The sequence below is a fragment of the Camelina sativa genome, chromosome 3 (genome assembly GCF_000633955.1).
Source record: "Camelina sativa cultivar DH55 chromosome 3, Cs, whole genome shotgun sequence".
Taxonomy (NCBI): Eukaryota; Viridiplantae; Streptophyta; class Magnoliopsida; order Brassicales; family Brassicaceae; genus Camelina; species Camelina sativa.
The window spans coordinates 15,969,931-15,980,665 of NC_025687.1; the positions used below are offsets into that span (position 1 = coordinate 15,969,931).

The 10,735-nt window shown below is 33.3% G+C and overlaps 3 protein-coding genes across 4 annotated transcripts in view; 1 reads left to right on the plus strand and 2 right to left on the minus strand.

The window, feature by feature from the left end:
• Positions 1-2,284, minus strand: part of LOC104777253 (glycerol-3-phosphate acyltransferase, chloroplastic) — a 4,368-nt gene extending 2,084 nt beyond the window's left edge. For both annotated transcript variants that reach the window (XM_010501465.2, XM_010501464.2), the window contains exons 1-8: positions 1,895-2,284; positions 1,284-1,381; positions 1,072-1,158; positions 876-973; positions 678-735; positions 454-555; positions 317-378; positions 108-218 (exon numbers count right to left, since the gene is read on the minus strand). In XM_010501465.2, the coding sequence (XP_010499767.1) occupies positions 108-218; positions 317-378; positions 454-555; positions 678-735; positions 876-973; positions 1,072-1,158; positions 1,284-1,381; positions 1,895-2,213 (935 nt within the window). In that variant the 5' untranslated portion in view covers positions 2,214-2,284. The remainder of the gene's footprint in view (positions 1-107; positions 219-316; positions 379-453; positions 556-677; positions 736-875; positions 974-1,071; positions 1,159-1,283; positions 1,382-1,894) is intronic.
• LOC104777254 (dolichyl-diphosphooligosaccharide--protein glycosyltransferase subunit DAD1) lies at positions 3,162-4,820 on the minus strand. Its single transcript, XM_010501466.2, has 5 exons — positions 4,628-4,820; positions 4,473-4,520; positions 4,110-4,197; positions 3,979-4,022; positions 3,162-3,347 (listed from the first exon to the last, which is right to left on the minus strand). The coding sequence occupies exons 1-5, from the start codon at positions 4,709-4,711 to the stop codon at positions 3,264-3,266; spliced, it is 348 nt and encodes a 115-aa protein (XP_010499768.1). The 5' UTR covers positions 4,712-4,820; the 3' UTR covers positions 3,162-3,263.
• On the plus strand, positions 4,949-6,782 carry LOC104777255 (uncharacterized protein At1g32220, chloroplastic). The gene is made up of 7 exons (XM_010501468.2): positions 4,949-5,169; positions 5,345-5,447; positions 5,531-5,619; positions 5,709-5,764; positions 5,858-6,004; positions 6,096-6,221; positions 6,318-6,782. Exons 1-7 carry the CDS (start codon positions 5,081-5,083, stop codon positions 6,596-6,598), a joined length of 891 nt encoding a protein of 296 aa, XP_010499770.1. The 5' UTR covers positions 4,949-5,080; the 3' UTR covers positions 6,599-6,782.

Genomic DNA, 10,735 nt, shown 5'->3' on the forward strand with positions numbered 1-10,735 from the left:
ACCTACAGTGAGGTTTATGCAACATTAGCAGAGAAAACATCAACCTTTTCCTCAACTTCGGCTACTCTGAGATCTAATAAGAACATTCGTTATTTAGCTCCAATAACCTGAGCATTGTAGCCATCTCTTTTAAGCTTCGTGTGTTTGCTTTTCTTTTCATGTCAACAAGCTCAGGATCATCGTTCATGTGCTTTTTCGAGTACACACATATGAGGTTCCTGAAAGCAGGAGAAATCCCGGAAGTCATACAAGGTTGCTTAGATTACACTTCATTCCATCAGGTAGCATACCATTGTCAAATGAGGGGTCGTGATACCTTCCCATACTAAACGGAACACAAAGAGGATCAGTGATGACTCGATCACCAGCCACACATTTCTGCAGCATAAAAAAAGGATAAGTATAGAAGACAATAGCATATAGAAGAGCTCAGAGTAAGGCTCGAAGGCTCACAATATTCTCTCCTATGAAAGGAGACTGTACTTCAAGCAATAGGGAAATGACAGCCGGATCAGCTTCACTTTGATGGTTTGATATTAATACAATATTGTGTCCCTGAAATTAACCAGTTAAATGTTAAAGTCCTAAATGAAAAGGAATTCAACTGTTGATCGAAACAAAATGCAATAAAAATCTTCAAGTCAGTTAGCTAGAGCATAAGAAAGAGGGAAGAGTACCTGCCGAATCTTGTCTTCCAACTCAGAGAAAATAGAAGCATTTCCAACATACGAATTTCTACATAATATGTTCAAGGGCTGTTAGTACAAAACTGGAAGACCCATTTATACCAACCAAACAAATTCAAAAACGATATTTGCTTTTCTATTTAAAAACGATATCAGATATGATAACTGTGAGTACATATTCCAGCTTACTTGAAATCAATTAGAGGACGAATGTATGTATGGACAAACATGTAGTAGTCAAATGGTTCTCTGATTGCTTTATGATATGGATTAAAAGTATAAGGGTCCTGAAATATGCACATCGCAAGGAAGCTCAAGTAAGAGAATTTTTAAGATGACATCTCGTAATAGAAAAATCATTCCAAGAGATTGACAAAAGAAGTACCTCAACACCAAGAAGCATGCGATCGAAAGCAACAGACATGTTTGATATAACAGTCTCCTCTGCCCTGGAAGCTCCGCTACTTAAAACCTAAAAAGCATCCGTAAGAATATAATGCCAAAGTTCAGTGGGCTGGTGTTCTCCAAACCAATCTAATGCCAAAGCATAGCACCAATCGTACAAACTAGTGAGTGATGATGAAAGGATTCATTTACTGCATTTTTGTAGTTCCAATACAATTCTTCCATTCCTGATGCAACATTTGCAGGCAACCTTCCAGCTTCAGCTTCCTTCTTGATACCAGATAAAAGATCTGAATATGAAGATATACACAGAGTTAATACAGGCATTGTGTCACATCCATCCAGAAACTCCTAATTGCACTACAGACTCCTAGAAACATAGACAGCTCACTGTGAACTACAGACTTATAAAGAAAACTTCTAATTTCATTCTTGTAAATTAGTGAAAATATATACGAGGAACGCAACAACCTAAGGATTCGGAAAACAGATACAACGTAAGGATTGCAACAACACAACGTAAGAGTTTCAATCAACCTTATTCAGAACAAGAATGGAGCAAGATCAGAAGCAAAAGGCAAGAAGTCAAATTCGATAAACCTTATCCAGTCAAACAAGAAACAACGACGAACATCGATTTCGCGATAAGATTATGAACAAAGTGGAATCGAACAATCTCCATAACTCTAGATTCCGTTTCCGAATTGCTACCGCAAGTGAAACTAAAAGAGTCAATTCAAATTCCTCAGGAAGAAGAAGAAGAAGAAGAAGAAGAAGAAGAAGGAAGACTAAAACTAACTAACCTTGTTCACTTCGCGCATCCAAGAAAGTAAGGGAATGATTGAGCTCACTCGGCGTCTCTCCGGCGGCTTCATCGAAAGCAATGCTCGGCGCGGCAGAAGATTCCTTATCCTGAACAAGCTCAGACATCGCTCTCACACTCGCGCCGCCGCAGCGAGAACGAAGAGGCGGCGGAAGCTTCTTGGCGGTTAACCTGAAGGAAACGAGACCGCGAAGAGTAGTCGAGGAGGCGAGTGGATAAACCGGAACCCTAGCTGAGGAGGTTACGGTTGCAGCAGCAACGGCAACGGTTGCGGCGGAGGAGGAAAATGTGAGAGTCATTAAAGCGTGTTTGGTGATTGGACGAAGCAGAGCGTGTGTTTGTATATGTGTGACGGAGATCTCTTCCTTCCTTCTTCCTTTTTATTTATCCCACGAGTCCCTCTTTTTCACGTTTTTTTTTTTTTTATTTCTATTTATTTCACCAAATTACAAGCTCATTTTATTTTTCCCACTCTGTTAGAAATTAGAAGTTGCATCAGTAATTTTATTTTCTCATATTAAAGTGATATATGTAACAATTTCAAATGAATAAAATTAAAATGTAGATATTGTGGGTCAAGACTCAAGACATGACCAAATTATTATTATTATTATTTTTTTTTTTTGACAAACGACTAGACCAAATTATAACCTCACATCTTTCTACTTGTATTTTGCATTTGTGTTTGGTTGAAGAAGTCATGTTTGTGTGTACACATAATGAATATCTATTGTATAAATCATGTGACGTTAACAACAACAAAATCACGTAACGATTCTAAAATTATAGTTTGTGCCTTTGTGGAATTACGTAGTCCAGACCAAACTAAATAACTTTATACTATACCCTATCTTTTTCCCATTAGTTGCGTCATTAATTAAATAAGTCACATTTTTGCGTGCGTACACGTTATTTAAAATCATATAACAAAATGTCAACGTCAACTGTAAAAACTAGATTTATACAGTTTTGCACTTCATAACACTGACTAGATAAGCTTCAATTATTATTAGATTCTCCCCTTTTTTTTTCCTTTTTTTGTTTCTCATTTAAAAGAGTGTCGCGAGTTTGTTTGTGACATAAACGGCACAAAACTCAACTCACCAACTTGAGGATTGGGTTTATTGACAAGTGTCAGATTGTGAGTGGTTCTAATATAGGCCGAGAGAACCTAATTAAACCAATGGTCCCATTGCGGCAGGAGCTCTGTTATTGTGACTAATAAAAGTTTTTGATTCTTTGACAACAACACAAAAATATCTCAGTTTTTAATTCCAAGTGACACCTAAAAACTCCGGTACATGATAACATGAAAGCGACTAGTGGATAGGAGAGTGAAACACAAACACCTATCCGAGGAAGTTGATGATCACCAAGTGGAGGACTAAGTTGCAAAGAACAAAATCAGCAAAAGCTCTCTCCGGTGCCAAATCCTGCAGTTTTCAAAGGTAGAGGTCGATAATTATGGATATTATAGTATAGAACATACATTGCAGGAATCTAATGATAATTGTGGCTCCTGGGGAAAATTGAGATCAATGATAAGTTTCTAAGAAAATTGATTCCCATGTTCAGAAGCTCTCTTCAACATCTATATTTCCCTGTTTAGAACCTTGTATTTATCTTCAATCCCAAACATAGTATACTAACTCTCCCACAAACCCAACTAGACCCTAGATACTACTTCAAGATTGCCTAAAACAGTTTCTGCCCAATTCCCTTTCAAACTCTTATATCATAGCTAACAAACTTACTTAAACTCTGTTGGTAAGGTAACCTATCAAACATAGCCACATTCCCATACGTCTCCTCCTAGGTTAGCTACAATAGTCTTTCAGTACACTAACAATAACACACCTAATCATTATAACTGCAGTATCACTACGGTTTAGATGGAAGTGTTTGAGTGTGGATGGAAATATAAATCAATCAACTAAACATGAGGGTAAGGAGGAGGGAGACGATGAAACATTGCCATTGTGATAAACAAAAACAGTTGTATGAGTATTGAAGAGAGCTTAAAATTTACATCTAAATTTGTTCTAGAACAGTGTAGCACATTACCTTGAATTCCTTGTTTTCTTTGTTCACTTGAATCCGGAGGCAAACTATAAACACAAAATAAAGAATGCTGTTAAAGTTATACATTCTCAAGGTATAAGGATTCGTCAGTCGTAAACTCAAGAAAAACTTACCAGCAAGAACTGCTGTCCCGATACAAGAGAGAACTCCAGAAAGGAATGAGTTAAACGGAAATGATCCCACCATAGCCATATAAGCCACCTACTCAGTCAAGAATCAACATTAAAAAAACTCAGTGGCCATGAGATTATAAATTTAGTCATTGCAATCCATTTGCACATCAATGCTACGAAACTACATTGCAATTTTAAAGTTACAGGTTCGCAGGGGAAATTTTTAGATCTAAAATCGATTACCTAATCCACCAAAATTCACAAACCATGTACGTGTGAAAATAATACAATAGATCCATAGGAAACCTAAACGAGAATCGCAGATCTAGAGAAACCATAATTCCAACAGATTAGAGTACGTACCTGAATCAGAGCAGTGAAGACAGCGAAAACAACATACAAGTCGATGATCTGCAATCAAAAATTTCCATGACGTTCAATTTCGACGTAATTCCAAAATAAACCATTGATCCATAAAAAGAAAACGAAGGTTTAAGAGAAAACAACAATGGCGGAACCTTCAAATTAGTCGGAGTAGCGGAATAAGCGGAACGAAGAGAACGAAAGAGATCCTGAGCATCCTTACTAGTCGATTTCACCATTCTCGCTCGAAGAACAACAAATACAAATATAAACACAAATCCCTCTTTACTTGTTAAATCTTCGATTGCTGCTCTTCCTTCGTCTTCGTCTGCGTCTTCACTGAGAGTCTTCAAGACTTTTATCACTGTTATACGTCGTCGTTTAATCAAACGGGCTTATCTTAAGATTATTTGGGCTTTAATTGAATAAACTTTAACGGCGTCGTTTTGAATAAGGAAAAAGTGACTTGCTTCAATTCCGCCGCGTAGTACTAAAAACATTTTTCTCGCTTGGCCGTCTTCTCCGGCGATTTACAGACACTAGTTTTCTCTCCGGTTGTTACAATCAAACAATTCTGTCGGAAATATTGAAAATCAGAAACCGGGAGAATGGCTTCGTTTCTTAGTTTCTCCGCAATTTCAGCTCATCCACCTGCTTTTTCCGGCGCTTCATTTCGTCCTCGCTCTTTATCTCCCAGGTCATTTCTTTTTTTGAATTCTGTGGATTCATGGATATGATTGAACAACTTATCAAAATCTCTGCATTATTGGTTCTCGAAAGTTAAGATATTTAGTAGTATCCCGTAATCAAATGCACAAAACTAGTTGATAACGAGAAGTTAGAACAAGCTTCTTTTTTATGTGTGTTTACAGATTGTTCAAGACTTGTGTGAAGTGTACTTATGCTGAAGCTGGATTAAGCAGCGATTCGTGGTCATCCCCAATCGATGTTGTGGCAGATGTCAAATCCGAAAGGGTATGAAAGCTGAAAGAGCGAGCCTTTACTTGTGTTTTGGTTTTATGAATTCTCTGTTTGAAAAGGCAATTTCTTTTACTTAGGTTGTAGTTCTTGGTGGCAATGGTTTCGTTGGTTCAGCTATCTGCAAAGCAGCAATCTCCAATGGAATTGAGGTTGTGAGTGTTAGCAGGTATAGATAAAGAATAAACCAGAGTGCTTTGAGTTCTTTACCACTCTCGCCTTTTTTTCAATGACTAATCTCCTTGATTGATCTTTTAGGTCAGGTCGTCCTAACTTCCAAGATTCATGGTTGGATCAGGTTACATGGGTTACTGGTAATCACATCTGTTTTTAGTTATATGAAAGATTCACATAGACATGTCCAAGTTAAAAGTGTATGTGTTGTTGGACCTTTTGGGATTTTGTAGGTGATGTTTTCTACTTGAACTGGGATGAAGTACTTCTTGGTGCTACTGCTGTTGTTTCAACCATTGGTGGTTTTGGAAATGAAGAACAGATGAAAAGAATCAACGGTGAAGCTAACGTTATCGCTGTGACTGCTGCTAAGGATTTCGGTTAAGTTTCTCTATAGCTAAAAATCGGAGTTACTTCTTACAAGCAGCATTTTCGTGGTTTTTAATTTTTAGCCTTTTATCATGTGTGCAGGGGTTCCTAAGTTCGTCTTGATCACTGTTCACGATTACAATCTTCCGCCGTTTATTCTCTCCAGCGGATATTTCACTGGAAAACGTAACGCGGAGGCAGAACTTCTTTCAAAATATCCCACCTCCGGTAAGAGAACTACTTGTGGATTTTGGTTCTGTTTTTTGTTTCTTAGTTTTTAAAGCTTACCAAGTGTTATCTGTGATCTGCTTGTCGTTCTTGAAGGAGTTGTGCTAAGACCCGGTTTCATATACGGGAAACGAAAAGTAAACGGAATCGAGGTCCCGCTTGATCTGGTCGGGGAGCCACTAGACAAGATCTATGGTTCCGCAGAGAGGTTCATTAGACCATTGAGAGCTCTCCCTGCGTCTGATCTCCTCTTGGCTCCACCGGTTAACATTGATGATTTAGCACTTGCTGTGATCAACGCTGTAAAAGATGACGACTTCTTTGGCATTTTCACTATTGAACAGATCAAAGAAGCAGCTGCAAAAGTGAGAGCCTGAAGAGTCTTCAAAACTAAATGAGTGTTATTGGTTTGTGGCATTTGTGCCCACAGGTGGAGTTTTAAAGACTACCAAATAAATAGCCATGTCAAATTTGTAATTGTAATGTATATTGTAAACGTATATAGGGGTTTCAAATTTGTTCTTCCTATGATCATATCAAAGGTGTTAACGTTGGTATCAATGATCTTTTACTATTCAAAGCGGGTCTAGAATATAATAGAACTGAATAACAAGCCGAAATGAAATCAAACTAATTTTCATAAACATAAAGATCTATAATTTATGTATGAATCAATATAATAAAATTAGAATGTGTTGCTGGGTGTATGAATGTGTTACTTCAATATAATTTATGTATGAATCAATATAATAAAATTAGAATGTGTTGCTGGGTGTATGAATGTGTTACTTCAATATAATTTATGTATGAATCAATATAATAAAATTAGAATGTGTTGCTCGGTGTATGAATGTGTTACTTCAATATAATTTATGTATGAATCAATATAATAAAATTTGAAGTAAAAGTAAAAATTTTCTGCAGAGTAGGGTGTTTTCTTTGGACAACATAATCAACTTTGTTATAACATATACTGTCTTTAAACTTATTTGGTTGTTTATATTATCATTTTTCTAGTTATCACGTTATCAATATGATTTTTACAGAAGAAAAATAAATCATATTTTTCCCAAAAATACCTATACAAAACAAATAACTCAAACCCACATATATATATATTTTATAAGGGAAAATTAAGCTAAGAATTTATTTAAATCTTTATAATGATAAATCTATATTAATTCAGTTATTTACAATATTAATAAAAAAAATTATGAAGCAGTAATAAAAAAGGAAAAAATCAACCCCGCATTGTAGCACGGTACTATACTAGTTGAGTTTTATATTTTTAACTACAAAATCTGTTACACTGAACTCATAATGGAAGGAGACTGCGAAGTTTTAGTGAATATCATTAATGGCCGCACACGACACATGCAACTAATCAACTTACTTGATGATTTACACTTTTGGATTTCAAAATTTCAATATCTTAACTCTGTTTTTACTAAGCGAAAGTGTAATAATGCAGCAGCTCACTTATTAGCTCAGTTGGGATGTAATTCGGCTCAATTTTATGCAGAAATTGTAATCAAGCAATTGTGGTTCCATGAACAATTTTGTATTGATCAGCCTTAATTTAATATAAGTGTCTTTTGAGTAAAAAAAAAACTACAAAATCTGTTAAAATCCAATATAAAAATAATATATTTGTGAATGGGGTGACTGATAAGGTTCTCACTATATTAAAAAAATATTAAAATGTTTTTAGAAAAAAGGCAAATTTTTATATATTTTTTACACCAAACACAAAGTATGGAACGAATGTAGACTCAACTAGATTATCTATCATCACAATTTGAATCATTATATTGCATGAGGTGTGGTAGGAAAATTATTTCAAAACCAAGGGAGTACACTTATTTTTTTGGTTTAAGGCTAAGTATCATTTAGTATTTAATGTATAAAATAAGATTAATTAATGATTTACTTAAATTTGACTAATCACCTTATACGATTAATCGAGAAAGTAAATTTCAATAAAATGATTGTGAGGCCACATGATACTCTTTTTTTCCGATAAGAAAAGCCAATTATGTAACTTACAATGATACGCTCAGTCCCGTATTAAACTAAATTAGGGTCTATATTTAATCCAAAAAAATGAAAGTTTCTTAAAAAAATTATTTTTTTAAAAAGTTAAACGTTTTTGCTTATTGGATTTTTTTTATATTTATAATGCTCTCATAACATAGAAATGGGTCTGGATTTTGTTTTCCAAGTCCAGGATTGTTATGGCTAGCCGTGAGGGATTGACAGTATTTATTCTGATAGTCATAGCCCAAAACTACTAATGATACTAGAGGAGTTTGATATATATTTTTAATTCTCTAAAAAGTATTTTCATTTATTATTTATAAACTTCTCATTTTTGGCGATTAATTCACTTTACATCTTATCAAAAGTAAATTATAAAATGTAAAATTACAATAACATCATGATATTAGAATATCAAAACGTTTAATAGCACAAAGTTTGAACAATCTCCATATTACACTAAAACCTCTATAAACTAATACTCTATAAATTAATAAACAATATAAACTAATAAATTTTGTCAATCCCAAGTCGGGCCAGTGTAAAAAATAACAAAATTCGATAAGATAATAAGATAATAATTTTTCTGAAATCTCCGTGTAAAATATGGTCTCAATAATATCATAATTAATAATCATGTAAATTTACATACATATATATATAATGTATGTTTCTCATAAAGCTCATATCTACAAAACAACGGTTATGTTGTATTTTCAAACTATAGTGATATAAAATATATTTTGTAACATGTCATAAATATATCTACATTTTTTTAAGTTTTTAATTTTTAGATATCCATCATTTACATTTTGATAGTTTGATTGACTATTTAAATACAACAATTTATATTATTATTATTCATAAATTTAATTTTATGTATGTCATGTGTATAAGTGAATTTGTCTATTGTATTTGCAATTTATTGTTAATAATGTTTTCTAAATATTACAAATTCAATTCCAATGCCATAAAATTTTGAATATCCGAAATTATTGTTAAAAGTTAAACTATTAAAAATATTTCTATAAATTAATAATTATTAATTTACACTATAAATTAATAATTATTAATTTACACTATAAATTAATAATTATTAATCTATAGATAAATTAATATCACTATAAATTAATAAAATGTCTTGGTCCCAACATTATTAATTTATAGAGGTTTTACTGTATTATTGTTTTCATCAACATGTGTGGTGAAATTAGTAAAATTTGATATTTTCTAAATGTTTTTTCTGGTGTATTATTTTATTTGTTCTGATAAAAATTTCATTTGGTAGTATTTTTTTTTTCTTCTTAATATCATAGCTAAACTTTACAAAATAGGGAAGAGTGATGATTTTCTGTTAAAATATTTTCAAAAATAAATTTTGTATATATCTTGAATGAGACAATCATAACCGTAGACATGAGAAGTAACTAGTAAGACTAATGTATATGCAATGAAAGTATTGTATTTTAATGTCCATAAGTATTGTATTTCATTTATTTTTGAAATTTACTATATGAAATATTAAAACATGGTCTATATCCACATTGACCATGTCGTTCGTTAATTTGTTAGTGCATATTGACTAAGATGTTATATCATATAATAAAATGACTAAGCATGACCAACCCATGAGCTAAAACTGGTAAAACAAGGATTTTAGGTGTTAAAATATTATCAATAATTTTTGAGACATTACATATGGAGTGCTGTAATACTGTAGTGGTTAAGTCTACTATTTTGTTTTTCTAAAATAATTAAATTGAATAAATTAGTACTTGACGTTTATATTCTTAATGACGATTATTATTTATTTTATAAAATCTATGTTTGTAATGACATTGTGATATAATCATTTATACTTGTTAATGTTATCTTAAAAATTGTATTATTCAATAAAGATTTTTTGTTTAAACCAATTGAAGAGATAAAAAGACTTTGTATTCTCTTCGTCCATATAGTGTCTTTATAAGTGAATCGAATTGTTAGATACCCATGATCAAAATCTTATTTACACTTGCAACAAATAATTACTACTAATAAAAGGGATAATTCGAGATTCCTCAACCTATCCACATCAGATTTTTAAATTTATCCTTAAGATGCTATCTCAGCAGGTTTTTTTTTTTTTTTTTCCAACCAAACATAAATAAATTAAAAGAGAACTTTGAGATTGGTTGTCCAAACCGAAAGAAAGTAATTTACAAAAGAAATTTCAGAAACTAAAGTTCTAGAAGAACGGGCTAAGCAATCTGTCCTTACATTAGACTCACAGGGGATCCTATCCAGGGTAAAGGAAGGGAAAAACGATCTGATCATAGAAAAATCCTCCAGTAGAATCGAGAAGGCGGGCCAATCATCGGGCTTCTGCACCATCGCGAATAGCTCTGCACAATCTGTCTCAAAAGCTTGGCAATCCACTCTTGCCGCCAATATATACTCCATAGCCCAAATCAGTGCTTGAAGCTCTGCATGTAAGG

Excerpts from the sequence above, each read along its gene's own strand:
- LOC104777254 (XM_010501466.2), bottom strand. The coding sequence starts at position 4,711 with ATGGTGAAATCGACTAGTAAGGATGCTCAGGATCTCTTTCGTTCTCTT. Across the intron at positions 4,521-4,627 it reads CTACTCCGACTAATTTGAAG|ATCATCGACTTGTATGTTGT; the intron begins GTTCCGCCATTG and ends TTTTGATTGCAG. Across the intron at positions 4,023-4,109 it reads CGGGACAGCAGTTCTTGCTG|TTTGCCTCCGGATTCAAGTG; the intron begins GTAAGTTTTTCT and ends TTGTGTTTATAG.
- LOC104777255 (XM_010501468.2), top strand. The coding sequence starts at position 5,081 with ATGGCTTCGTTTCTTAGTTTCTCCGCAATTTCAGCTCATCCACCTGCT. Across the intron at positions 5,765-5,857 it reads TCAGGTTACATGGGTTACTG|GTGATGTTTTCTACTTGAAC; the intron begins GTAATCACATCT and ends GGGATTTTGTAG. Across the intron at positions 6,222-6,317 it reads TTCAAAATATCCCACCTCCG|GAGTTGTGCTAAGACCCGGT; the intron begins GTAAGAGAACTA and ends TCGTTCTTGAAG.